The 25,574-nt window shown below is 60.0% G+C and overlaps 8 protein-coding genes across 8 annotated transcripts; 6 read left to right on the top strand and 2 right to left on the bottom strand.

The window, feature by feature from the left end:
• Window positions 1–620: 620 nt before the first annotated feature.
• Window positions 621–3,700, top strand: BDZ90DRAFT_226178 (ATP-dependent DNA helicase; the record flags this gene model as incomplete). The annotated part of the gene is made up of 6 exons (XM_025504701.1): window positions 621–710; window positions 830–972; window positions 1,056–1,098; window positions 1,195–1,414; window positions 1,526–1,616; window positions 1,684–3,700. The coding sequence occupies 6 exons, from the start codon at window positions 621–623 to the stop codon at window positions 3,698–3,700; spliced, it is 2,604 nt and encodes an 867-aa protein (XP_025363462.1).
• Window positions 3,701–3,895: 195 nt separating this feature from the next.
• BDZ90DRAFT_258922 (putative 50s ribosomal protein L33) lies at window positions 3,896–4,199 on the bottom strand (the record flags this gene model as incomplete). Its single annotated transcript, XM_025508125.1, has 2 exons — window positions 3,896–3,942; window positions 4,070–4,199. 2 exons carry the CDS (start codon window positions 4,197–4,199, stop codon window positions 3,896–3,898), a joined length of 177 nt encoding a protein of 58 aa, XP_025363461.1.
• Window positions 4,200–4,445: 246 nt separating this feature from the next.
• BDZ90DRAFT_230858 (hypothetical protein) lies at window positions 4,446–7,221 on the top strand. The gene has a single exon (XM_025505631.1). It carries the CDS (start codon window positions 4,606–4,608, stop codon window positions 7,021–7,023), a length of 2,418 nt encoding a protein of 805 aa, XP_025363460.1. The 5' UTR covers window positions 4,446–4,605; the 3' UTR covers window positions 7,024–7,221.
• A 148-nt stretch (window positions 7,222–7,369) lies between these two features.
• BDZ90DRAFT_250034 (MCM-domain-containing protein) lies at window positions 7,370–10,104 on the top strand. Its single transcript, XM_025507678.1, has 2 exons — window positions 7,370–7,681; window positions 7,767–10,104. The coding sequence occupies exons 1-2, from the start codon at window positions 7,463–7,465 to the stop codon at window positions 9,999–10,001; spliced, it is 2,454 nt and encodes an 817-aa protein (XP_025363459.1). The 5' UTR covers window positions 7,370–7,462; the 3' UTR covers window positions 10,002–10,104.
• A 191-nt stretch (window positions 10,105–10,295) lies between these two features.
• On the top strand, window positions 10,296–16,015 carry BDZ90DRAFT_230856 (hypothetical protein). Its single transcript, XM_025505630.1, has one exon. It carries the CDS (start codon window positions 10,589–10,591, stop codon window positions 15,689–15,691), a length of 5,103 nt encoding a protein of 1,700 aa, XP_025363458.1. The 5' UTR covers window positions 10,296–10,588; the 3' UTR covers window positions 15,692–16,015.
• BDZ90DRAFT_132380 (ras GEF) lies at window positions 15,863–20,961 on the bottom strand. The gene is made up of 2 exons (XM_025503388.1): window positions 20,952–20,961; window positions 15,863–20,829 (listed from the first exon to the last, which is right to left on the bottom strand). The coding sequence occupies exon 2, from the start codon at window positions 20,610–20,612 to the stop codon at window positions 16,152–16,154; it is 4,461 nt and encodes a 1,486-aa protein (XP_025363457.1). The 5' UTR covers window positions 20,613–20,829; window positions 20,952–20,961; the 3' UTR covers window positions 15,863–16,151.
• Window positions 20,962–23,193: 2,232 nt separating this feature from the next.
• Window positions 23,194–24,107, top strand: BDZ90DRAFT_132335 (hypothetical protein). Its single transcript, XM_025503387.1, has one exon. It carries the CDS (start codon window positions 23,452–23,454, stop codon window positions 23,992–23,994), a length of 543 nt encoding a protein of 180 aa, XP_025363456.1. The 5' UTR covers window positions 23,194–23,451; the 3' UTR covers window positions 23,995–24,107.
• Window positions 24,108–24,364: 257 nt separating this feature from the next.
• Window positions 24,365–25,368, top strand: BDZ90DRAFT_258917 (hypothetical protein; the record flags this gene model as incomplete). The annotated part of the gene is made up of 2 exons (XM_025508124.1): window positions 24,365–24,837; window positions 24,900–25,368. The coding sequence occupies 2 exons, from the start codon at window positions 24,365–24,367 to the stop codon at window positions 25,366–25,368; spliced, it is 942 nt and encodes a 313-aa protein (XP_025363455.1).
• Between the last annotated feature and the right edge of the window lie 206 nt (window positions 25,369–25,574).

Genomic DNA, 25,574 nt, shown 5'->3' with positions numbered 1-25,574 from the left:
ATGCCGGACCGCACATCGCGCACCTCTTCTCAAGTGCAGGCAAAGTCGTCGTAGTCGTCCCCGCCGTCGTCTTCGCCGCCGTTGCCGCCATCTTCGCCAGCTGTTCTTTGCGGTAGGGATAGCCGCGGCATCCTCTGTGCAAATGAAGGGAGAGACAGACAGGCAGACACGCTCGAGTAGACTACGCTACCGCGACTTGCCATATTTGCTGAATGATCCGGCGAAGACTGGGCTGCACTATCCTTGGACGCCGGCAGCGGGACTGAAGCGACGCGAAGGCGCCGCCCCGCGCGGAACCTCGAGTTCGATGCAGGGTCTCACAACGCGCCACGCACCTCCGATTTGCCTGCCTTGCCTTGCCCACTGCCGGGGAATGAAGCAAGTGACAGTATCATACGAGCGGCGAAGTTGGGTCACAATGTACCGAGCTGACGGATCCGCTGATCGTGAGCGCTTCGATGTAGCGTGCAGGGTGAGGGCCGGTACGAACTCCAATGGTCTGCATGACAATGAGGCTTCGCGCTGCTTCACACTGCTTCACACTGCTGCACTCTGCTTCACCGCGTGAGACAGCACCGTTCACTCGGGTTGTCACTGAATGCGCGACGGTGAGACAAGTCATGTCCCACTTCGTTTTCGCAATTTATTGTAGCCTCTGCATCGCAAGCGTCGCAAGCGCGAGAGCGGGCGACTCGCGCCGCGGCAACGAGGTGCGACGCGGAACTGGGCGTGTGGCCCACTCGCCTCCTTCCGTCGTGCTTCCTTGACTTGTGATGCACGCCGCCGCCGCCGCTCCTCGTCAACGGTTACCCATCATATTGTCGTCCAGTCTGCATCGAGCGACAGCAGCAGCAGCATGGCGCGTCAAGGCGGAAGGGTCGTCGACGATGACAGTGATGATGTTGATGTGCCAGTGGCGTCCTCTAGCAGAGGCCCTGCAATGCCCAGCTCGATAGCCGAAAAGCTCGAGGAGTGAGTCGGACGCACGCGCAATCCGACCTGCGTGGGGAGATGCTGAGCACTACGAATGTCTTGCTCTGCCTCGCGCTACCTAGACTAGCATCAGAGATTCAGCAAGTGGATGATGACATCTCAGAGGTGAGCATACGATCGAGGAGAATCGACGAGGCTGGCTCGCTGACTTCTCCCTGCTCGCGCGCGTGCGCCCGCGCTCAGCTTCGAACACTTCGTCAGTCCCTCGAGAAGCAGAGACGCCAGCTGCTAGCCAAGGCGCAAGCTCAGTCAGGCTACAATAGCAACGGCAATAGCGTTGCCACGGCTGGACCTTCACGACTGGCTGCCGGAACAGACTACACACAATCCACCTTCCCCTGGTCGGGCGAGCTGCTCAACAGGGCAAAGGCGACGTGGGGCATTGAGAAGTGGAGGATGTGCCAAGAGGGTGTCGTGAATGGTGAGGGCAAGATTCGCTGATACAGGGGTGCAACAAGGCGCGCTGACTCGCCACACTCCTCGCCCACAGCTGTCCTCGATGGACAAGACGTTGTATGCATCATGCCCACAGGCGGAGGCAAGTCGCTGTGCTACCAATTGCCGGCCATCATGAGTCCAGGCGTGACCCTGGTCATTTCGCCGCTCATCTCCCTCAGTACAGAGTGAGTACACCAAAGCGCATTACCGCTCGCACGACTCTCATCTCCGTTGCCACCTCGCTGCGCGCAGCCAATGCTTTCACCTCCGAGATGCGGGCGTACCCTGCGAGTTCATGTCCAGCGCACTAGACAGGCCAGAGGCGAACAGCATCCTCCGCCGCATCAAGAACTCTGGGCGACAGCAGCCAGGTGACGAAGAGATACAGATTCTGTTTGTCACGCCAGAGCGCGTCGCCAAATCCAAGACGCTCCTCTCCTCTCTCCAGACGGCCTACCAGCGCCATCGACTGGCTCGGGTCGTCATCGACGAGGCTCATTGCTGCTCCAATCAGGGTCACGACTTTCGCCCAGACTACCGCAAGCTCTCTATGCTGCGAAAACTCTTCCCCGAAACGCGAGCCACTTGCCTGACCGCAACCTGCTCGCCGAGCGTCCTACAAGACGTCCTCGAGATCTTGGGCATGCCTGACACGACTGAGCCTCCGAACGCACGGCCGAACAAGACTGTCTTCTTCACCGCCCCACTACATCGTCCGAACCTGAACTACAAGGTCGTTCCTCGGCCCTCAGCAAGCGCAGCTGCCAACCAGGCCATCGCCGACTGGATTCTCGAGCACCACCCCAACGAGACGGGCATCGTCTACTGCCTCAGCAAAAAGGATACCGAGACAATGGCTGATGCTCTGAGCGAGCTCAGCGAGGGGAAGATCCGAGCAGGCGTCTATCACGCCGACGTCGATGATCGAGAGAAGCACCGCATCCATGTACGCTGGCGCGAGGGTAGAATTCGCGTCGTGTGCGCGACAATCGCCTTTGGGATGGGCATTGACAAGCCCGACGTCCGATTCGTCCTTCACAGTGGCGTCTCCAAGTCGCTGGAGGGCTATTACCAGGAGAGCGGCAGAGCAGGTCGAGATGGCAACCCGTCAGACTGCGTCCTCTTCTACCGACCGCAAGACGCCTCACGCATGGCCAGCTTGGTCGCGGGTGAGCCCACTGGACGCGAGAAGCTCGGCGCTATGCTCGACTACGCGCAGAGCAGTCGGTGTCGCAAGGTCATCTTCGGCGAGTACTTCTCCGACGCCTATCAGGACGAAGAAACATGCGGTCGATGCGACAACTGCCTTGAGCCGCCTGAGCCGCGCGACTGCTCCTTCTATGCCTGGCAGATTGTCAACGCCATGCGCGAGATGTACGACGATGGCGGGCGAGTGACGCTGGGTAACCTGGCAGATTTGGTGCGCGGGCTCAAGGGAGGACAGTACACAGTCATTGCAGACTCCCGTGGTGGGAAGAAGAAACGCAAAGGCGCCAGCAGCGGCGGCCAGACGGCGCTGCTCCAGATGGACCAGCACGGTGGCAAGATCACGGAGCTGAGCAGCGACGACGTTGAGCGGGTGATTGTGGCGCTCCTCAACAAGCAGTACCTCGACGACGAGTACAACGCCACGGCCTACTCGGTCAACGTGTATGTGAAGCCGGGTCCACAGGCTATTCGACTCACTCGTCTGTCCGAGGAGAATGCTCGACAGTTGACTGGTCTGCTCGACGTCAATCTGTCGTCCAAGCCAAAGAAGAAGGCAAAGGCGAGGAAGAGCAATGCTGAAGAGGAGAACGGCGAGGGGACTGCTGCAGGCAGCAAGAAAAAGGGCAACGGGTCGAGTGGACCGCCAAAGAAGAGGCAGCAAGGAAAGGAGCGCACCCTGACAGACGATCTCGACGACATCATTGACTCGGACGAGGAGGCCGCTTTCACCGAAAGTGCATCTGCAGCAGCAGAGTCGAGCTCAAAGCCGGCGCCAGGACCCACAGCGACGGCTGGTCGCTCCTTCTCTGGCACGCAACGACCCATCAGCGAGCTTCTCGAGCGTATGTCCGCATCGCGCAGCAAGAGCGGGGAGCAAGGCCAGGAGTACAAGAAGAAGCGAATCCGCCCCTCGAGCAGTGATGAGGAGGATGACGACATCGAAGTTGACAGATTTGGCTGGCAGGTGATGCCATCGAGGCTTGCAGGCAAGTCTGCTTTACCGACGTCGAGCGGGAGCAGATCGTCGGGCGTTAAGGACGAGCCCATCGAGATCGACTGATGCTGAGAGCAGCGTGTGAGGGTCCGTGTACGCGCCAATCATCCACTCATGTATCATTAGCAATCAATCACCAATGTGATACCCCCTGAATGCCGTATAGCATGCTTGATTGTGGTGTGTTGTCGTACAAGTACAGATGGGCGAGAATGCGGTGGGCGAGGTGATGTTGCTAGTCTAACGCGCATGCGTCTATGACTATGATTTCGAGCTACCGCGCTCCCTGAAGAGAACGTGTCGCTTGACTGAGAGCGATCAAGAATGGAGGGGTCGCAAAGAGAGAGGAGAAACAGCTTGGTAAGCTCACTACCCATCTGAGGAGCGCGGGCGCGGGCGCGAGCACAGGCACAGGCACTCGTCGCCGCAACTCACCAATGGGGTCGTACTTTCGCAGCACGAGCTTCTCTGCGATCCTTGGCCTGACAGTAGTGTAAGCGTATCCAGTTCCAGCCGTCGAGAAGAGGCGTGCAATGACGATGCGTGACCTCGATGAGGCGGCCATGATTGGTGAGAAGGACTTGGTGATAAAAGGATGGAGCCGATTCGTCGTCAGTCCGAGGTGTGAGTGCAAGATGCCCAGCTGAGAAAGCCTCCCGTTCTCTCCCGTTCCGATGTGATATGCCGAGCTATCCGCCCTTTGAGATGAAGCGGGCGAGCTCTCGAGCGGGGCTGAATGCAAGTCGGCGCCAGTCGTCGACGTCGCTGCAGGCGGGGAGCGGTCAGGCCAACCAAGGCCAGCTCGGTCCCTCTCTCGCTCGGTCCCTCGTCCCGTTCATTTCCCGCCCTCGTAGCCTTGGTTTGCTCGCAGCAGCAGTCTTTGCCAACTTGGCTGGCCCTTGTCTCCCTCCTCGCTGTCGCTGTGTCTGCCCTTTCGGCATGACTGGGGAGAGATTCATCAGCACACTCCCATGAAGAGCCTGTTTGCTAAAAGGGGCTCGCGCTCCTCCTCGCACCATGTTACGGCAACGAAGAGCACATGGGGCAAGGGCAGGAGGCCAGGAGACGACGACGACGGTGACGGCGGCAAGGATGATGGCAACCTCTACTATACGCCGCCAGCTGCTGTGGAGCAGCCCGCTGGACCAGACGCTGGTATTGGTTCAGTCCCACCGCCCAAGGCCAGCAGCAGCAGCGCCAGCAGGCGATTAAGCAAGTCGGCTTCCCTCGGCACCATCACAGGCCTCGTCGCTGCTGCCTCCTCATCCTCTCGAAAGCCAATCCCGCCAAGCTTGGACCGCAAACATTCCAACCAATCAACGACGTCTATTACTCCCGAAGCGATACCACCATCACCCTCAACTTCTTCTTCTTCCACCTCAACGACCCCCTTCACCCTAGGAAGAGATGCCTCTCGCCGACTCAGCAGCTGGAAGGGTGACGTACGAGCGAAGCGCAAGCAAGGCGGTCGAGATCACCCTCCGTCGTCGTATCACTTTGACGACGGAGTCGGAGGAGCCAACGCTACGACGACGAAGCGCAAAGATGCAAACCAAGTCGGCTCTACTGGACGCAACGAGCAAGAGGACTTACACCCCGCCGTCTTTGTCGTTGGCAACCCGAGCGTATCCGTCTCCCCTCCGACCCCTCGACCACGCACTACATCGACCATGTCCAACAGCCAGGCAGAGGAGAACCAGAGCCACAGTCACGACGGAGGGAATACAATGACCACAAGCGCGGCAACGACGAATACCAACCACAGCAACGAAGAACCCGATACCACGGAGACGCACGAGACGACTTTTGAAGCGCGAGAGGAGGAGGAAGCCGAGGCTCAAAAGGGCCTGATATTGCCTGTCAATGGCAGTGGTGGACCAAGTGCTGCGAGAGAGAGCAGCAGCAGCAGCAGCAACCCCGCGTTTGGCGGGGTCTTTAGGAGCAGGAGCAGCAGAAGCAAGATGTCCAAAGTGGGCGTCAACATCGACGTCGAAGCCGCATCATCCGCAACAATGCCAGCAGCAGCGGCAGCTGCAGCCTCACCTGGCCCACCACTCTCGCCCTCAGCACTGGCCAGGCAGCTGGATGACCTTGCCGTCAGTCATGGCGACGGGCTGCTCAGCGACGATGAATATCGCAAGCTGCGGCAGAGGCTACTGGAGCGAAGCGTCGGCCTTTCAACAGCCACTGAGGCTCCCGAAGACACTGACACGTTGGTCCTCACCAATCGGCGCAGCGTCATTGATCTCGAGGACGAAGAAGACGCTGCTGGACAAGCTGCCGTCGCGCAGGAGAATCAGACCCGTCCACCCTCCCCTACGAGATCATCCCGTACGCTGCCCTCAATGTTCAAGCGAGCCTCAGTGCTAGTGAAGTCCAAACGTACGCAAGGGTCATCTGTTTTGACGTCCACGCCGCCCTCATCATGGACGCTGCGTCGACCGGCATCAAAGCGCTCCCTCACCTACCCAGCAGCATCAGGCGCAGCCGCAGGTCCGCTCACAGAAAGCCAAGTCGGGAACGAGAATGGCAACAGCATCGGTACCAGTGGCAGCATCGGCGTGGCCCCGAGCAGTGCTTCTGCGGTGAGCTCCGGATCAAGTGCGGCCCCACGCTCCCTCAACCTCAAGCCGGGCATGGTTACCCGCATGCTCTCCACACGCAGCACAGCCAGCAGCCGCGATGCTAGGTCCATCTCGGACGACGGTCACGGCGACCGTGCAGCTGCGGGCAGTGGGAGCCTGCGCCGTAGCACGAGCACAAAGGGGGGAGCTGGTGGAGCAGCCAGCAGCTTGGCGCCTAGCTCGACGCGCCGACGTCGCTTGTTGAGCGGGGCGAGCTTCAATACGACGACAAGCAGTGAGCGCAAGGCCATTGAGGCGGGCAATTTGGAGCGAGACGTCGTTTCGATGAGGCAGGCCAGAAGCTTGACTACGTCGCCTGCTCCTGCCCAAAATGGCGCGTCAGGCCACAGAGGGCTAGCAAGACAACGTAGTCGCAGCCTGCGGGTCGACGCAGCGCAGCCTGCTAGTCCAGAAGCCGTCCGCAGTCGCGCGGTCTCCCTACCCAAACGATCGTTTGATGGGCAACGCATCTCCCTCGATGCTCAGTCGCCTTCCCCACAGAGTGCCACCAGCGCGACAGCCGCCGTGCTCAACTTTGACGATCTGGACTGGCAATACTCGGACAAGGGCAGCAAGGAGATCCATGCAGAGATCAAGATTGTCGAGGCGGAGGGGAAAAGAATGGCGACTGCGTTCGAGGGCAGTGACGCCGGTCTTGGCGGCGCAGATGAAGCGCAAAAGGTTGCGCAGAGATATGAAGAGAGGCTGGCTTTTCTGCGGAGCAAGTTGAGGAGCGCTAAGATCAGAGAGGGCTTCGCGAAGTGAGCATGATAGCGTCAGAGCTGGTCGCTGCGCCGGCGTGATGGCCAGCTCGATCACTGAAGGCCGTGGAGGATCGGAATGTGGCTACCTGTAGAACGCAAGTGACGATGCGATGGGCAAAGGAACTCTCTATCTTTAGTCTCAGCAAGCTGCGATGCTCGACACTAGCCCCCAATTGATATCCACCGTGCCCGCCGCGTGCGCTTCAGCCTGTCGTGTGCGAGCCTAGCCTGGCGCCTCGACCGGCCACGCGTCCGGCGCGCCCAACGCGTCGATGCGTCCGCGTAAAGTGGACAGGGCGACGAGCGAGTCGGCACGACTGACGGGAGCGACGCCTTCCTCGTTGGACTCGCATCGCAGCAGAGATTCCCTCTCACCCTCATTACCACCTCTTCCTCCGACTCGACTCCACGACCTTTCCACATCTGCTTGCTTGCCCAACATGGCCACGCTTCCCGTGATGCGAGCGCCCGTGGACTACAAGGCTGAAGGGGAAAAGATCAACGAATTCCTCTCTCACTTCAAGGGTCTTGTGCCCACGCAGAGGCAACAACGTAAAGCGATGATGGCGATGGATGATTCGGATGATGATGGCGAGGGCGATCTGGAGGATGGACTCGATGGCATGGGTATTGGATCGTCTTCGAGGAAGGAGAAGAACGTGAGTCAGCGCAGGGAAGCATGACGGATGCTCCCATCGTTCGGCGGCTGACCTTGATCAAGCATCGCTTCTCTCTCGCGACCAGGGCTTCAAATATCGCGAGCAGCTTCAGAGAATCGCAAATCGCGAGCAGGACTCCCTCGTCATCGACCTCAATGACGTGGGCAAATTCAAGTCGACGCAGAGCACCGAGTCAGGACTGCGACTTGCCCACTCGATCATGGAGAACACGCGACACTACACCGACCTCTTCTGCAGAGCCGTCGATAAACTCATGCCAGAGCCGACAAAGGACATCTCACACAAGGACGACGTTCTCGATGTGATCATGCACCAGCGAAGAGAACGCAATGCACGCGCAGCTCAGGGTCTCGAGTCGTCTTCTGGGCCATCAGCAGAGGAAGAGTCCCAAGTAGCGCCATCAGCAGAGGGTGAATTGCCCTTTCCCCCTCAGCTTCTGCGTCGGTATCAGCTCTACTTTGCACCGCTGCGCACTACGCCGCACTTGGCAGTACGCGCAGTCAAAGGTGCTCACCTAGGCAAGCTCATCTCTATTCGAGGCATCGTTACGCGCGTCTCCGAAGTCAAGCCATACCTTGTCGTCGATGCATACTCGTGCGACAACTGCGGCGCAGAGATCTTCCAGGAAGTCGCAGGTCGGTCCTACATGCCTTTGCAAGACTGCCCTTCGCTCAAGTGCAAGACTAATGGCGTCAAGGGCCCCTTGTTCCAGCAAACGCGAGCCTCCAAGTTCGTGCCCTTCCAAGAGGTCAAGATTCAGGAGATGGCAGACCAGGTGCCCGTTGGCCACATCCCTCGTAGCATGACCGTCCACCTGTATGGGCCTTTGACTCGGTCTCTCAACCCAGGCGACGTCGCCGACGTGGGCGGCATCTTCCTCCCCACCCCCTACACGGGCTTCAAGGCTGTGCGAGCAGGTCTTCTTACCGACACATACCTAGACGCGCAACACGTACACCAGCTCAAGAAGCAGTACGACGCTATGGTTATGACGCCCGAGATTGAAGAAGCAATCGCAGACCTCAAGGACGACCCGGCTCTCTACCCGAAGTTGGCCGCATCCATCGCACCGGAGATTTACGGTCACGAAGACGTTAAGAAATGCCTGCTTCTCCTCCTCGTAGGTGGAGTGAGCAAGACGGTCGGTGACGGAATGAAGATTCGCGGTGATATCAATGTGTGCCTCATGGGTGATCCGGGAGTCGCCAAGTCGCAGCTGCTCAAGTACATTTCCAAGATTGCGCCACGCGGCGTGTACACGACTGGGCGTGGAAGCTCTGGCGTTGGATTGACGGCAGCCGTTATGCGCGACCCGGTCACGGACGAGATGGTACTGGAGGGAGGTGCCCTTGTGCTGGCCGATAACGGCATTGCGTGCATTGACGAGTTCGACAAGATGGAAGAGTCAGACCGAACAGCCATTCACGAGGTCATGGAGCAGCAGACGATCAGCATCAGCAAGGCGGGAATCTCCACCACACTCAATGCTCGCACCTCGATCCTCGCCGCAGCGAACCCGCTGTACGGCAGGTACAACCCTCGCGTCTCACCGGTGGACAACATCAATCTGCCCGCCGCCCTCCTCTCACGTTTCGACGTGCTCTTCCTCATCCTCGACACACCCTCTCGCGACGATGATGAGCGTCTGGCACAGCACGTTGCCTATGTCCACATGCACAGTGAGCACCCGCCCATTGAGCACGACCCTCTTGACCCGCAGGTCATGCGTCATTACATCGCCCTCGCCCGCCAGAAGCGGCCGACGGTGCCCAAAGCAGTGAGCGAGTACGTCGTTGCCGCCTACGTCAAGTTGCGCGCGCAGGGCAAGGAAGACGAGGAGCGCGATGCGGCCTACTCGTACACATCTGCTCGTACGTTGCTCGGCGTTTTGCGCCTCAGTCAGGCGTTGGCGCGTCTGCGCTTTGCCGACGTGGTTGACGTCAAGGACGTGGACGAAGCTCTGCGTCTCATGGACGTTAGCAAGGCCTCCCTCCACGCGGACGGACACAAGCGCAGCAAAGACGACGAAGTGGCCGACCATTCGCCCATCTCGAAGATCTACCGCATCATCCGCGACATGGCAATGGCTGCTGCAGCCGAGTCGGCTGAGAGTATGGAGGTGGACGACAACGAGGCTTCGATGGCTTCGCGATCCGGGCCTGGGGAGCTGCTTATGAGAGATGTGAGGGATAGGATCTTGGCGAGTGGGTGGGTTGAGGATCAGCTTCAGGAGTGCCTGAGGGAGTATGAGGATCTGGGCGTGCTGCAGGTGACGGGCAACCGTCTCGTCTTCTTATGATGCGCGACTTGTGCTACTATGCATGCTTTGCACGTTGCCATTGCTCTTCTCTTCCTGTTGTCACTAGCCTCTTTCGAATACGATTCGATAACGATATCAAGATTGACGACCGGGGGATGATGAAGAAAAGCTTGCACTGCTGGAAGACCCTTCGTCGTTCGTCGGCGGAGTCCCTCGACGACACGCTGGGCCGCGGAGACGAGAAGGCCGGCGGAGTGCGGAGAGCAACCAACACTCAAAGTCGAGGCGGCCGAGGCGCTTCGCTTGACAGAGCGTGGACCCCCTTGCTCCCTCCTTCCAATTCGACTTCTCGATCCGGATCTCGTTGAGGGGTGGTGGGGTCTTTGCTCGTCTTCTTCTCGTATCCTCACCATCACCGCCACTCAGCATCAACATATCGCCCTCCTCATTCCGGCAACCTAGCATACACGCTGCTTCTTGGCAGTCGTCAAGGGTCCAATCGGACCGCACGTCCGGCCGCCGAGACGTCGCACAGCCCTAGCGGCCCCTTCCACGCCCCTTCGAGGAGCATCAACTCCGATTTCTCATCGTCGCTTGAGCTCTCCTTTCCTCGTCGACGACCAGCCATGACAGACGCCACGCCTCGCCTCGCACCCTCCATCGCCCTCACAGTTTCACCGACACTGCCCGACAAGGCCTTGCCTCAGAAGCGCAAGGTGGGTCCCAAGATCTCAAAGCGCCAGAATGCGCGTCTCCAACTGGCAGCTGCCCTCATTGAGGCGGATAATGACTTTTTCGAGGCTAGAGCAGAGGCCATGGCGGCTGCTGGAGCAGCAGCAACAGCCTCTGCACTCGACGCCGGTGTCGCAGATCCATCACCCGCACCGTACCCACCACCCGAGCCCAAATTGGCCAGCGAGAGTGTCATCTTTGCACCTTATCGCGGCGACGATGACGAAGCAGATGAAGCGCAGACTGTAGCCAGGCAGCCATCAAGGACACGTTCGATTCAGCGACCTCAGAGCAGAGATTTCCTTGGCGTACACCTGCCCGGTCAGGAGCGATATCAGCCTCAGCAGGAGGCCGGACCTTCCCTACATTCTCACTCGCGTAATGTCAGCCTCTCTTCGCGCAAGTTGGGTCTCTACGCCGATGAAAATCTCCCCGCTTCACGACCGGGTAGTGCTCTGAGCCTGAGAAGCAGGGCCCCGAGCTCTCTACATGGAGTCGATCGTCCAGCGAGCGTCTTCAGCCAGATTTCTCAGACGGGCAGCAGGCCAATGACCGCGGCAGGTCGCTCTGAAGCAGGTGTAGGAGGTGACGATGACGAGGGAGGCGCAGCGGCAGAAGAAGGCCTAGGCGACTGGGGCCTCGACAAGTTTCTCACCACCGAAGCAAGGCAGCGCATCTCAGCCGCCCGGGACCGCGATCGTACGCGCGCAGTCTCCATGGTCGAGGGCATCGACGTTCCCGATGAAGCTCAACTGCAACAACGCCCTCCGCGGCGCAGCTCAGCCACGCGAAGTCGTAAAGGCTCAGGCGCCTCGGCTGGCTCGGCGCCTTTCGCTTCACACAATCGTCGTCCAATGAGCGCTGCGAGCGATCTCGAGGTGCCGCAAAGGGCCAAGTCGGACATCATGTCGACGAGGGGCGCAAGCTCGTCCCGCAACCCGGACCTGGATCTGCTCGCTAGGATCAAGTTGTACCGTGAGAGGCAAGAGAATCTGCCACCGAGTCAGTGGGGAGAAACGCCAAGTGCTCAGCTGTCGACTGATGCTGTGGACCCCACAGCAGCCATGCAGTCTGAGGCAGCCAGCCTACCTGTTCCTCCGAATACCTCTATCGATACTGCTCTCGCCGCGAATGCCCCCTCGGTTCCCGCCGGCGAACCGACCCCACGCCTCAACGCCGCCGGCGCAACCCTCGCAGCACCGATGAGACTGGACAGAGAAGACACCAACGAGCACCCTGCACGAGATGCGCCTTCCTTCCATCGAGAGGGTCTCGTCCCTTCACATCAAGTCGAGCCCAGTGCTGCAGACATCGTACGCGTCGAGTCCGTCAGGGGGCGTACAGGCGAATCATGGTCCGAGCAGGGCTCCGAGATATCCCATGGCGCTCACACATCGCTGGGATCACAGTCTGTCTCTGCCCCAAAGCCAAAATCCTTCGTTGCTGAGCATCTGAGTCCGACGCCCGAGGAGCAGGACAGTGGAGAGCTCGACGAGGCGGCGGCTCGAGATGGAGCTTTCGGAGCCATGCCGAATCCACATCGCGACTCCATGGCGGGGATTGGCTCTCGTGCAAACTCACACAACGCATCGACAGATGCTCTACACTTTCTCGGTGAGCAGAATCCACCTCAACCCGTCTTTAGCAGCCCCTCACTCGGCGGTGGCTGGGCGGACAAGGACAGCCGTACTCTCTTTCGCGCCTTTGGCCAAGCGTCGCCTCCTCTTGCCAACATTGACAGCGTCGCTGCCCTCCAAGGCGACTACTTTAGCGCCTTGGCCCTCGGTCCAAGCCCGTACTCGGTCGTCGATCGAATGGCGCGCCCAGGCAACGCTACTCCCCCTCCGCTGCAAGACGTCGGCAGCCCTCGCCTCGCCATGATGAGTCCCAAGCTCGGTCCTGTTCCCCTCACGCCGGAAGCCTCCGAGCAGCAGCAGCCGCAACTTCAGACGCCTCGCATGCCACCGTCGGGCGCCTTCATGTCAACCCGTCAGCTGCAGGAGCTTGCCCGCCACTCAGCCTTTCCCGACAGCTACGGCATCCAATCTCCCTTTCTCGGCTCCGCTGCAGAAGAACAAGGGCGACGCGTCGAAGAGGCTCAAGAAGCAGCCGCTGCAGGACAGTACGGCTGGCAAGAGCTCGCACCCGTTGAGAGCCTGCCCTCAGATGGTTGGGTGCCGGAGAAGCATGAGGGGCTCTTCACCAAGGCCTTTAGACCCGTGTCTGGCTTCTTTGGCGGTGGCAGTAGCGGCGCCGTCTCGGTGGAGAAGCTCAAGCAGGACATGGCCAAGATGGAACCTGACCTGAGCTCTTCAAAGTGGGGGCGGAGGAGGAAGTCACAGCCCGCAGCGGCAGTGACGACGTACGTCGAGCCGGTCGTCGAGCCTGTTGATCCTGCTGCAACTGGTCATGAGCCCGTCATCGACGACAGCCTCTCCCGCCAGATGACGGACGCAGTCACTGACGCGCGTGTCATCATCGGCGAGTCCAGCGATAATCAGGAGCTCGACCTAGATGACGAATACATCTCTCCGCCCTCCAAGGGCCCGCTTCGGCCTCGAGGTGTCGAGCACTGGCTGCCAGACGTCCTTGTCATGCCCGGCGTGCTCGAAGGAAGCCCAGAGCAGCCCCGCTCCAAGCTGTGGCAGAACGTCGACGATGGTAGCCCTAATATCGGCGGAGCCACAAAGCATCGTCGTCGTCAAAGCGGCCTGTACGTACCCGAGGGCTTCGTCTTGCATAATGCTCAAGGGTCGGGGCCGGCACAGATTGTGGACGACATCGGGTTTCCACGTCGCACTGCATTCATCTACCCAATTGCAGCGCCGAGAGGCATCGGCCGACGCGCAATCATGCCTTCTACGGCTCTCTTCCGCAATGAACTCGTCCGCCGGGACGAGGACCGTGAAGGTTGGGGTTTCGAGTCCACCTCGCTGCCACCGGTGCCGGGCGAGGGCATTTCTCCAGACGATGCTGAAGGGGACGCAAAGCTATCAAAACGCCAGAGGCGCAAAGCAGAGAAGACGGCGAGCAAAGAAGCCAAGCTACGCCTCAAGCGCAAGCGAGCGCGAACCCTGCGTCGTCGCACGAGACGCCGCGCTACGCGTGAGGGCAAAACGTGTGCGGAGCTCGGCGTTGCAGAGGAGAGCCCCGTGGAGGACCTCTCACTGACTGAAGACTCGGAGGGAGATCTCACAGATAGCTCAGATGGAGAGCTCAGTCCGGATAGCGACGAGGAACCCATCCTGATTGATGAGGCCAAGCCTGCCGGCAAGCTCTATGGAAAGAGTCTGATGGACGTTGCCGAGGAAAAGAGACGGCAACGCCTTGCGAATCGACGTTTTTACGGACAGCAAGAGCTGGATGTTGTCCGCGATGCATCCGTCGACGGGGGCGAGACCGGCCACAGGGACTCAGCCAGCCCGTTCAGCTCCAATGACGTGACAGCTGCTCCCTCTCTTCATGCGCCGAGCATCGCCGCCCGATCATTCAGGGACAACGCCAACGGGAGGTATAATGATACGCGTGAGAGGATGCAGGCCGCTTTCGGTGTCGATACGAATTGGGCGAGGGAGATGGCCAAGAGGAGAGATGAGGAGAGGGTTGAGGAGGAGCAGAGGCTTGAGGAGAATGAGAGGAGAGAAGTGGGGGAGAGAGAGAGGGAGAGAAAGAAGGAGGAGAAGAGGGCGAAAAGGGCGATATTCAGCAGGAAGAAGGTAAACAATGCGACTCCGGCTAAGGTGGACCAGGTGGGCGCGGATGGAGAGGTTCACTACCAGGCTGATGCTTCTGCGGCAGCAGCCTATGCGGCAGCCCATGCCGATCATGGTCTGCAAGAAGAAGACGCTCACGGCCAACAAGCACAGGAGCCGATACCTCCCTCGCCTCCGCGATCCAAGACGCCTGTTGAGCCGCCTCGTCTCGATGTTGCCGCCAACGGTGAGAGCAACGCTGATGCTTTTGGCGTTGCGCAGTGGCTCCTGCCCTCATCTGGGGACGACTCGTCTGACTCCGAAAGGGGCGCAGCAAGACAACGAAGCACAAACATACAGCAGCGCAGTCAACAGCAGTACACTGGACAGCAAGCACCTCGCGTCCAGCTTGGCCGCCTTGCAGACGACACGAGCGACAGCGAAGATGATGAGGTACCTCTGGCCCAGCTCAAGCGCAAGTCGGTCATGACGTTAGCGCCTATGCTCCTCACAAAGCCCACTCGAGCAGCGCAAGACTCGTCAGAGGAGGATGAGAATATGACCCTCGCACAGCTCAAGCGCAAATCCGGGGCTCCTCATGCCAGGCTCTCTTCGCTCAACAGCCTCGGTAGCGGTACAGGCGGTCGCGACGCTAAGCCTTCCTCATACAAGGCCTCTACGCTGCGCTCGTCCTCGTCCTTAGGCCAGCCCAATGGTGGCGTGAACGACGCAGCATCGTCTTCCTCGGACGACGAGGTGCCTCTAGCCCAACTTCGCAAAAGCACGGGCTTATCGCATGCGCGAGGAGGCAACAGCGAGCAGGACAATGCTCCAGCTTCCGACGAGGATCGCCCCCTCGGGCTCCGTCAGGGCGCCTCCGAGGCCGTGGCTGCGGCCCTCTCCAAACTCCAATCGAGGCAAACCGCCCCAGCCGACCCATCAGACGAAGACGATCTCCCTCTCGGATCCACCCATCCCCAAGCGGCCATCATTGCCCGCCAAGCAGCTCAGATTCGGCAACTCCAACAGGCCCAGCAGATGGCAGCCATGTCGCCTGCGATGTCAATGATGCCGTGGTCTCAGTCGATGGGCTCGCCGTCGATGATGAGCTGCAGCCTGCCGATGCAGATGCCGGCCGCTACCTCGTCAATGATGTTTCCCTCGCAGGCTATGCTGCAGCAGTACTATGAGCAAGGTCCATCAGGCGCTGTGACAGGTATGATGAGTCCGCATTTGGGTGGTCCAACGCCGGCTGAGGCCGTCAAGGCTTCGTCGATTGAGCGATGGAGGGATGACGTGCGATGAGGGAGATCTTGACGCCGTTCTTCTGCTTGCCTACCGCTAGCACTCCCACTGGCCTCCAGCCTGCTCATTTCTCTTCTCATCTTGTAATATCGCATCATCTGCCCCTGTCTCAATCGGTTCGCATCACACGTACATATAGAATGGAGCATACACAATCTCTCGTCGATCAGCTCAGCATCGTCTTGCCATCGTCTTCACGCTTCGTCGGGACGAGCTTCAAAAGGCATTAGAATAATCTTCGACGTCAAAGGGACATGAAAGGCCGACCCTGCGGAGGAGCCCGCGAAGAAAACAAAGTGATAATGACAATGACGAGGATAGACGAGAAGGCAACCACTCAGCTCTCCATCTAATGCTCTCCACCTCCAACCGATCGAGGGGCTAGATGATGGCCGCAGCAGAGCGACTGCCCCGCTGTTGCATGCTGCTCCCTATCGCCATCTATCCACGCCTTCGTTCCTCACCTCCGCCTTCCCTCTGCCCAGTTGAAGAGGTCAAGGCTCTGCAAGCCCTTCGAGCCGCCCCCTGTACCGCCGCCGTTGACCGTCGCTGCACCCGCGTTTGTACCGTTCGCCATCGATCCGCCCTCTGATGGCGAGCTACCACCGTTCGCTGCTCCTCCAGCCGCCGCTGCCGCTGCGATCCCTGCTGACGCACCCAATGTCGCCACTCCCAACGTGGTAGACGTGGCAGCGCGAGGCTCAAGCCACAGACTGCGCCTGTACAAGTCCTCCGGGCCGGAGGTCTTCTTGCCCTTGACCAATGCCACGCGCTCTAGCCAGACCTGTACCTCTGGCACCTCGACCAAGCTGTAGGGACTCTGGAAGCGCTGCACCTCCGCCACGATCCTGCTCAGCTTGGCGTACTTGTCGAAATTGACCAGGTGGTGCGGCTTACCACCCCTCGCCAATGGGCTAGGCCGCGTGTCCGCGTTGCCCTCGTCGCAGAAGGTCAAGTCGGTGAGGAAGAGTCCCAGGAAGGGCAATGCAGGGCAGAGGGCGCTTCGCACTCTTGATCGATAGGTGGCAAAGTTGCGCGTGTGCTCAATGACATGGCGCTGTTGCTCTGCCAGGTTGACGTATTTGGCAGAGAGGAAGTTCCACGTTTTGCGGAGACGGGAGATGGTCGAAGCTTGTAGGGCGCCCTGGATCGCGAAGAGGGCGTTGTAATTCTGCAAAGCCAGACAGCGGTCGCCGAGTTTGATGAAGAATTTGAGTAGCTGTGCGCGTCGCTTGGGATCCTCCTCGCTGAGGATCGACTCGGTGATCCAGCCGGTAATGTGCGTCGTGAGAGCGCTCATCTGCTTGATATGCGTGCCCGTCGAGGCGGTGGGCGGGAGGCAGCTGCCCTTCTTGCAGGTGACGCGGGCTAGCAGCTCGTCTGGCAGGATGCAGCAGAAAATCTTGCTCTCCATGATGGTGAGCTGACGTGCTAGCTCCAAGGGATCAAAGTCGAGTACACTAGGGGCGCTGCTGCCGTCGGGGCTCATCGCACGCAGTGAGGCCATGAGCGATTTGTTGACCACGGGAGCGGGCGGGGCTGGGCCAGTGCCCTTGGATGTGGCAAAGGTCGATGGTAGGTACATGGCGGAGATATCGATGAGGCCAGGTTGGAATGCCGGGTCGAGACCGACAAGACGCTTGAGGCTTCCGGGACCCCTGGTTGCACCGGCCTGCAGCGCCGTCGTCTTTGTCGAGTCCGTCAATGTCTGACGTCGCTCAACGAGCTCAGCCAAGCGCTGCCCACTGCGCTGCAGTGCGTGCGTGACAGACGAGGAGATGAAGTCATTCAGCGGTTCTAGGATAGTCCTGTCCGTCGAAGCATGCCAGTGAAGCCCGAGCCAAGTCTTGAAAAAGTTGAGCACCCTCAGCCTCACGGGCATGACCTTGCTGCTGACCCAACGAGTCATGGCCTCAGGATGAGACTCAATCTCAGGAGGAGTAGGCATGCTGAACCGAGCCACGAGCGCGTCGAAGAGGTCAAGAGGCGTCGTGAAGAAGCGGAAGCAGAGGAAAAAGGCGTTTGCGAAACCGGCATTGACCATAGTGTCGTGAGGCGTGAGCTTCTCGACGAGGGCAGGAAGTGTGGCTCCGGTGACTTGACCATCGGTATTAAAGCACACGTCTTCTGGCTCGTACGAGGGAGCACTGATGAGGCTCTCGATGGAGGTTCGCCTATTCGCGAGCATGACGCCGCCATTCGAGTTGATCGCCGCTGACGCAGTGGGAGTCGTCTGCGCCCTGTCGTCGTAGAAAGGAGCGCTGCGGCTGCTTGCATCGGTGCCCCTGCGGTCCATCTTGGCGGAGCCAGCGGAGCCATGGACCTGCGATGAGTTGTCCGCGGTGGTCAAGCTCGTCTGGCTCGAGTGCAGCGAATGCATGGTGGAGCCTGACGTTCGCGAATGTTGGCGAGACGCAGCATCGCTGGCGTCGCTGGTCTCGCCGCTGAGATCGCTCTGCATCGGTACACTGGTCGGCGGCTCTGTAAGAGCGTGATGAGGAAGTGGCGGACGGCGATGATTCGAGTCCCAATGTGCATCCTCGTTCTCGCTCGTCTCTGCGGACTCGCTCTGGGCCATGGCATCTTGCTCGTACTTCTGTCGCAGGCAGCTCAAGCTCGTGGCTTTGCGGCCGAGGAACGAGAGAGTGTTCCTGCCCTTGCGGATCGTCGCCGGTGGCATCGGCTGCCCATTCCTAAGTCCCTCTTGCACAGCCCTCTCTTCCAACTCTTCGAGCTCCTCCTCCTCCTGTCGCTCTCCAGCGGCTGCTCGTGCATCTCTCGCAGCCCCTGCCTTGCTCGGCATCGGCATGCTGATTTGAAGCGACGGCTCTGCCTTGCTGAGACACATTCTGACAGCGCCAACGCATTCTTGGCCGGTGCGCAACAGCCCAGTGGCGGCGGCCAGGAGCTTGCTCTTCTCCTCGTCTTCGCTGCCGATTGTTGGGGAGGCACCGGGCCCTGAAGCCGAGGTGGATCGCGATGTAAGGATTCTGGCCGCAGTGACGAGCGCAGAGGTCGCCTCGTACAGACTGTCCTTGGCGTCCGAGAGGATCGACACTTCCCGCGGCCATAGTGAGCTCAGCGTGTTGGTGTCGCAAACGGGCTCGACAACGATGAGGAGATTGCGCACGCTGTCAACGGCTTCTCGCGTAACGTCGATGAGGAAGGCGGCGCTCGCGGCATGGGAGTCGCGCGCGTGACCGTGCGTATGGCCGACAACGGCAGCGACGATGGACAACAGGTGCTCGTGTGCACGCTTGAGTCTGTCCAGCACCTCCTCTCGCGTGTGTACCGTCGAATGTTGCTCCTGGCTCTCGTCCGACAGTGACTCAGCAGTCGAATAGTTCCTCGAGCGAAGCGACGCAGAAGCCGTCTCGTTGTCCGTAGCGGTGCTCTCGGCAGTGCTGGCTGTTGAATCTGCTCGCTTACGACCGTCTTCTGGCGGGCCAAGCCAGCGATCGGAGGGCTTCGCGCCAGGTGAAAGAGAGGGCCCAGCAGCGGACGGTACAGGCGGTTCATGTGCGCTCAGAAGAGGCGATCGCCCGCCCTTAGCGCTGTGGCTTCCATTGCTCGAGCCGCCAACGTTTGAGCCCAAGCCAAGACTTCTTCTGTTGGTATTTGTCGAGGTGCGAGCGGTGACAAATGAAGACCGAACTGAGCCAGGCGTAGGCGTCTTGTCTGACTCGGCTCTCTCCTCGGGTGTTGAGTCTGGACCGTCAGGGACATGAACGCCGCATTCTGAGGCGACAGCGATGAAGCGCTTGCTGTTGTTCATGACGTTGCTGGCATGGCGTAGCATGTCCTGCATATCTTGCGGGGACGGATCTGCATCCGCAGCGACGGCAGATGCACGCCGCGATTGGGTGACCAGCCTACTGAGCTCAGAGAGAACCTGCTTTCTTTCTCTAGCCAGGACTGGATGAGCCTTAAGCGTCTCCGACTCGCGCGTGAGGCAGTCAGTTGCCGAAAGCACCGAGCGCACAGAGGAGATGACGCAGGCGGTGGCTGGCTGAAAGTGCGCCCATCTGACGGCCTTGACTGCGTTTTGGAGGAGGGCAATGGAATGCTGGATGGGCTCGAGGATACCCAAGCCGCTGCCGCTGCGATACGGATCCACGAACGTCGAAGCATGAGGGCGACGGATGGTGGAAGCACCCGCGCTACTGCTTCCGCTGTTGCTGCGCCGTAGACCAAAGACACGGTAGCCCGACTCATGCGACGCCGGGGCGACGTGGTAGCTTTCGCTCTCGCCAAAGCTATTGTCGGGCGAAAGCTCGGAGTGGGCGGCAGAGTCTGGGCTGCCGATTGCCATGCCTTCCTCGTCTACGTAATTACTCGGGAACCACCCTCGCTCGCCATCGAGCTCTCCGTCCCACCAGCCCGACGAGTCTCGATTGAAGACCCGAATGACCTCGCCAGCCCTGAAGGAAAGGCAGGTCTCGTTGCTCGACGTAAAGTCGTGCAGAGCTACGACGTGCTCTTCAGGTGTGGGTTCCTCGTCTGTGCCCTCCTCGCTGACATCTCTTTCGTCCTCCTCTGTAATGGCTGAAGCCCCGTGAGAAGCCTGACTGCCGCTGCCTCGAGGGGACGTATAGGTAGCTGGAGTCGTTTGCATCCTCCTCGCAGTCGGTCGAGGCGGACGCGGCGGTGTAGCGCCAATGTCTAGGGGACCAATGGTTTCTGAGCTGGCGCCCGAGCTCGATGTCTGGGCCGACGCTATTGAAGATGATGTGGAATGGCTCGTCATTGCTGACGAGAAAGAGACTGGTCGCAATTGACTCCGTGCTAGTTGAAGCTTGGCATCACCCCTCGATGCGACATCCGGCACCTGGAGCGCAGTCCCCGCCGAAGGAAGTTGGTGATGCTTCTGCATCGTGTATGCCGCCTCAGAAGGGAGGCGACTGCTTGAAGCAACGGGCATCGTCCTCAGTCGCGTGTTGAATGGAGGCTAGCGAGAAGATGTAGAAGCGGGTCGCGTTTTGGGTTACTAGGCGTTGAGGGGCATCACGCGCTGTGCAGGGGCGTCCAAGGCGAGAAGAGGTAGGCGATGATGGCGACGAGGTGAGAGTGTTCAAGGAGAAGGGCAGGCAATTAGCAGGCCAGAATCGGGCCAAGGATTTTGTATGAAGGCAAGCGCACTGAGAGAACGCAAAGCAGTTGCTATGAGGTCAGTTGAAGATGCCCTGGTCGCGCCGCGTGCTGTTTGCTGTCGGACATCTGGCAAGCCCGACGTGCGGTTCCTGGCCTGAATGAAACTCACCTAATGGTCGATTGCTCAGCGATGCGGCAGGAGATGGTCTTGTAGGATTGCTCCTTCTGCTGCTAGCTGACTCGCGTGCGGCTGTGATGAAGATCGTGACACGACGCGATGAGGTGAATACGACGTCCGGAATCGAGGCAGGGGGTCAGAAGATACAGAGAGTGGAGCTGAAGGTGGTGACGTGGACTTGCGCGCAAGATGCCGGATCCTGCGATGGGCTGAGGCGGCAATGAGACGATGCGTGTGTGCTCTGCCGTGGTCGCCGACCGTAGAGAAGGAGGCGTGTCTGAGAATGTTTGGCCGCGGGAACGCGGTCAAGAAGGAGGAGCAGGGCCGCGAGCCTATACTCGAAGGCTAGGTACGGAGGCTTTGGTGTGTAGGAGGAAAAGAGGAAGCAACGCAGACCGGCGGACGTTGATAGAGAGATGGAGATTGGGAGAGGGAGAAGGAGATGATGATGTGCGACGCACTGCGATCAGGGCACTTTCTCGTGCGGAGGCGAGGGGGGGGGGGCAGTTAGCAGTCAGGGGGGGGCGGCGGGCGGCGCCTGGGCGGAGCAGGGAGCGGGAGCCAGTGCGGGCAGCACGAAGGGCAGGGGCGGCCGCCAAAAACACACGGCAGGGCGGGGAGACTAAGCAAGGGTCACACTATTGACGTACATGAGCCTTAGCTTCTTGGATGCTATCAGCAAGTGGCACGCACGGTCTCCCACACTTCCGAGCCTGCTGTCATGTCATGCCCATGTCCGCGATTCATGATGCTCATCAACATCGAGCCGCACCAGACTGGACGATCCAAGCTCAGAGACATTCGATGGGAGCCGCGGCCGCTGCTCGTTGTGATGCTAGCGTAGCGTCGGGCGGCGGCTTTGAATGAGGGACCCACCTAAGACGTCTTATGAGAGCTTTCGCGGAGATGGGTGAAAGGGGCTAGTTGCTCACAGATCGTCGTCGTCGCACTTTCGCTCCGTCGCTCCGCCCGGCCTCTGCTATTGAGCCGCACCGTCACTAACGAACGTCGGAGGGCGGCGTGCTGAGAGAAAGCATACAAAGACAGACAGCCACCCAGGCTAGTCCACCGGCGGTAGTTCAAGCGGGATCTCGCTCTAGCACTCGTTCTTACGAGGCTCGTCGAAGCGATCAGACGATCGCGATGATGATGCGGCCTCTTGCAGGCGAAGGAAGGCGACTTGAGCGCAGCCCGCACCGTCGGGTTGCAGATGTGAGCCAAGCTGTGAAGGTGGGTGCGGGCGAACCAACACATGTGAATTTGGACCCTCGTTCACGATGCCACTGACGAGGCGAGGTCTAGGGAAACAACTGTCACGCATTCAGCAGTGTGCCTCGCCAAACGGTGACTCGTGCAGCGGCCGTAGACTAGCAGCGCACACGTCGCTCTTGTTGTCGATTGGGGACGGTCCAGCGAAGGGTAAACAGGGGGGAGAAGAAGAGTCCATCGACGCGATCGAATACAAGTCACATCGCAGGATAGAGCCCGCCGTAAGCACAGACTTCGCTATATCAGCTGCCAAGCAAGCACGACTCACCAGCTGCACGGCACGAGGCATGACAAGCGACACAATGAAGGCGCGATGAACGTCTGTGCAGTATCGCGTCGCGAAGAACGAACTTCGTATCAATTGCATCTCCTATACGAAGCCGGGAGTGATGAGTGATGATGACGAAACAAACCCCAAACCCCAACCACAGCACGGAGCTGCCCTGAGAATTCATTATCGCGGATCCCCCCCATCCACGACGTGGGGACGCCAAAGGACGTCGACATGGGAAGCGTGATCAAGGCGGATTTGGTGAGGGGCAGCTCTGGTCCCTCGTCGAGCTCTCTTCTCTTGCTTCCCTTCTCCCCACGCCTGCAAGGCAGCTCTATCCGGCAGGGACACAGCGGCCGACGATGTAGGCAGGGGCACGCGACCTCGTACCACGGGCCGTAGCTTGCTTTGTTAGTGTGGGGAGCTGTGGGAAGAAGAGCAATTCCTGGTTCAACGAGCGGTGCAATTGACGCCGTCCTGATCAAGTGAACAAATGGCGACGCCACCTTCGTCTATGAGCATCGCGCTCTCTTGGGTCAGAAGAAGCGAGTGCACACGAGACGAGGAGCAAGTTCAAAGCCTTTCACGTTGCGGCTGCCTTGCATGCCAAGGATGGCCGATCTGCAAGCGCACGGCCGAGCGCGCTTGGAGCGGAGAGGAGCAATCAATGCAGACTCGACGTCCCATGCAGCCTACCACCATCTGAAGTGATACTCTCGGTGGCCACGACCGCAGGTTCAGCCTACTAATGTTGCACCTTTGCACCAATCGCGCTGGGCAATCACACAACTCAGGCAAGTCTCAGTGGGCCGACTGGGAAGGGGAAGCTGGTTTACAAGCTTGGAGGAGACTGCACAGCTACTGCAAGCAACGACTACATCCAAGGCTAGGGCGTAGAGGAAGTCAAATCCGGCTGAGCTACGATGTAACGCTTCGTCTCGCCCCGCCGTCATGATCATCGAGCGCGCGCCGCGTCGGAACCGGCCAGCGTGGGCCAATCAAATGCCCGCCGACGCCAGCTCATCCATCTCGAACCTCAACGGAGTCAGGCACCGCCTTCCGCCATCCGCACCACCACTTTATCCCTCCATCTCGACCCTCGAAAGAGTTTTCTTCAAGCACTGGCCGTCGCTCTCGATGCTCGCCTCTCGATCTCGGCCCTCGACACCGACTACCTGGGGCGGCCAATCAAGCACCGCCACCCGCCGTCCGAACACTCGATGGTCACCTCTTGTTCTCGACTCGAGTTCCTCCTTTTCTCCTCTTCCCCTCGCGCGTGCACCGATCATGGTCACGCTCCCCCGTGCTCTGCGACGCTCAAGGTGCAGCACCAAGCTCGTACTGCTCGAGGCACAAGCTCCTGCTGAGGACGGTGACACGGCCGTGCGTAGCTCAGCGTCCCTCGCCCACGCCGGCCCAGACAAAGAGGCTACTCAGCGCCACTCTACCGAGTCATCTGTCCCCCAGCACCTCCCCACAGCACCTCTTTTCTAGCACCTCTCCCCCAGCACCTCTCCCCCAGCACCGCTCTCACAAGTGCATGCGCACGACAATCCTAAGCCAAAATCCGTGCTAGAAGCCATGACGTTTGGGACCATGTCTTTGGCCTCGCAGTCGACGGCAAGCTCCCTCACCTTGACTCTACATCCAGCGGATCAAGGTATCGAAAAGCAGCAAGACGAGTTCGTCACACAGTGGGTAGAACCACACCCTTGCATGCATGGGTAAGCCAAGCCTCCACCGGCTCAGCATTTTGACGCCTGCTCCAGGCGAGTGCTCTATGCTCCTCCTCGCCTTTCTTCATTTGCTCCTCAAGAGCCAATCTCCCCTATTGTCCGCCTCACCCCTGCGTACATGCACCACAATGGCTCCAAGGCCACCACCAGCAAGCCTCCGCAACGCCCGCTGGGCATTCTGCCGATTTGAGCCACCCTATAAGTCCCTCCTCGCCGACGACGTCGTCGAGCTCCCTCCACCTCGACCGGGCAAGGACGAGGCTGCCATCCAGGCCGCACTCAAGCAACTGGGAGGCAAGCTGGCGCAGAGGATCGCTCAGAGGATCCTCCCCAACGGGGAATGCCTGTCGGACGAGGATCCCGACGAGGACGATGAGAGCGAGGAGCCTGCCACTTTCCGCTGGAGGGATGCCAATGCTGCCTTCGCTCGGGCACCACTACGCCCCCTCTTCGCCGAGGCTAGAAACGCCAAGGGAAGCAGCAGGACGCCCCTTGCAACCATCAACCTCAACACGAAGCAGGCGTTCCTTCACCCGTCTGGCCTGCCGCACGCACAGGTCACACTCAACGTTGCCTCGAGTGGGACCGAGATGGAGTGCAGGTGAGTAGCTGGACGTCTATGCCGATGTCGAGCCGCAGCTGACTTTGATAGCACGCCCACAGCTTTCGCTCTATCAAGAAGATGGTGACGCTGCGTCACGACCTTCGCGATGCTCAATGGCTCCCCTCCCTCACCGCCGCCGCAAAGGCGTACAACCTCATCCCGACGCTGAACAACCTGTCTCGCGCGGGCAACGCCGACGAGGCAAAGGCTGTCGCCTCCCTCCTCCTCGCCTTCTTTGCGGGGCCTCTACACGCGGCCATGTCCTTCAACGTCAGCGAAGGTGCCATCCTCCAAGTAAAGGAGGAATTCGACATCCTCGTCGGCGCAGCCGAGCAGCCCAGCTTCGTCGGCCATCGCGGAACGCGCTTCCGCGACAAGATGCACAATGGCCGCTACCTCCTTGTCCTGGAAACGGCAGACCGCGTCAGCTGGGAGAGCAACCCTGGCCAGTCTCGCGCCTTCCTGCGCGAGGATGACCGCGAGCGCGACAAGGGCATCCTGAGGGCCATGCTCTTCCATCCTGCCTGAGACGGCTTTTCGCTCAAGACGGTCTGGGATGCATGGTCGCAGCTTGTCCTGGTCGAGACGCAAGCAGACGAGGTTGTCTCCGGAGTCCTCGTGCATGCTGGGCAAGGCAACTCTCGCGCCCGCAAGGAGACGACAGCGCGCAAGGACACCGTCGGCGACACCATCCGTCGTCGCGCCCATATCAAGTTTTGCCTCGCCCCTGGCCT

This window comes from Jaminaea rosea, assembly GCF_003144245.1.
Source record: "Jaminaea rosea strain MCA 5214 unplaced genomic scaffold BDZ90scaffold_3, whole genome shotgun sequence".
In the NCBI taxonomy this organism is placed as follows: Eukaryota; Fungi; Basidiomycota; class Exobasidiomycetes; order Microstromatales; genus Jaminaea; species Jaminaea rosea.
This window is presented reverse-complemented; position numbering and strand designations above follow the sequence as displayed.

Excerpts from the sequence above, each read along its gene's own strand:
- BDZ90DRAFT_132335 (XM_025503387.1), top strand. The coding sequence starts at position 23,452 with ATGATCATCGAGCGCGCGCCGCGTCGGAACCGGCCAGCGTGGGCCAAT.
- BDZ90DRAFT_132380 (XM_025503388.1), bottom strand. The coding sequence starts at position 20,612 with ATGCCCGTTGCTTCAAGCAGTCGCCTCCCTTCTGAGGCGGCATACACG.
- BDZ90DRAFT_230856 (XM_025505630.1), top strand. The coding sequence starts at position 10,589 with ATGACAGACGCCACGCCTCGCCTCGCACCCTCCATCGCCCTCACAGTT.
- BDZ90DRAFT_250034 (XM_025507678.1), top strand. The coding sequence starts at position 7,463 with ATGGCCACGCTTCCCGTGATGCGAGCGCCCGTGGACTACAAGGCTGAA. Across the intron at positions 7,682-7,766 it reads CTTCGAGGAAGGAGAAGAAC|GGCTTCAAATATCGCGAGCA; the intron begins GTGAGTCAGCGC and ends TCTCGCGACCAG.
- BDZ90DRAFT_230858 (XM_025505631.1), top strand. The coding sequence starts at position 4,606 with ATGAAGAGCCTGTTTGCTAAAAGGGGCTCGCGCTCCTCCTCGCACCAT.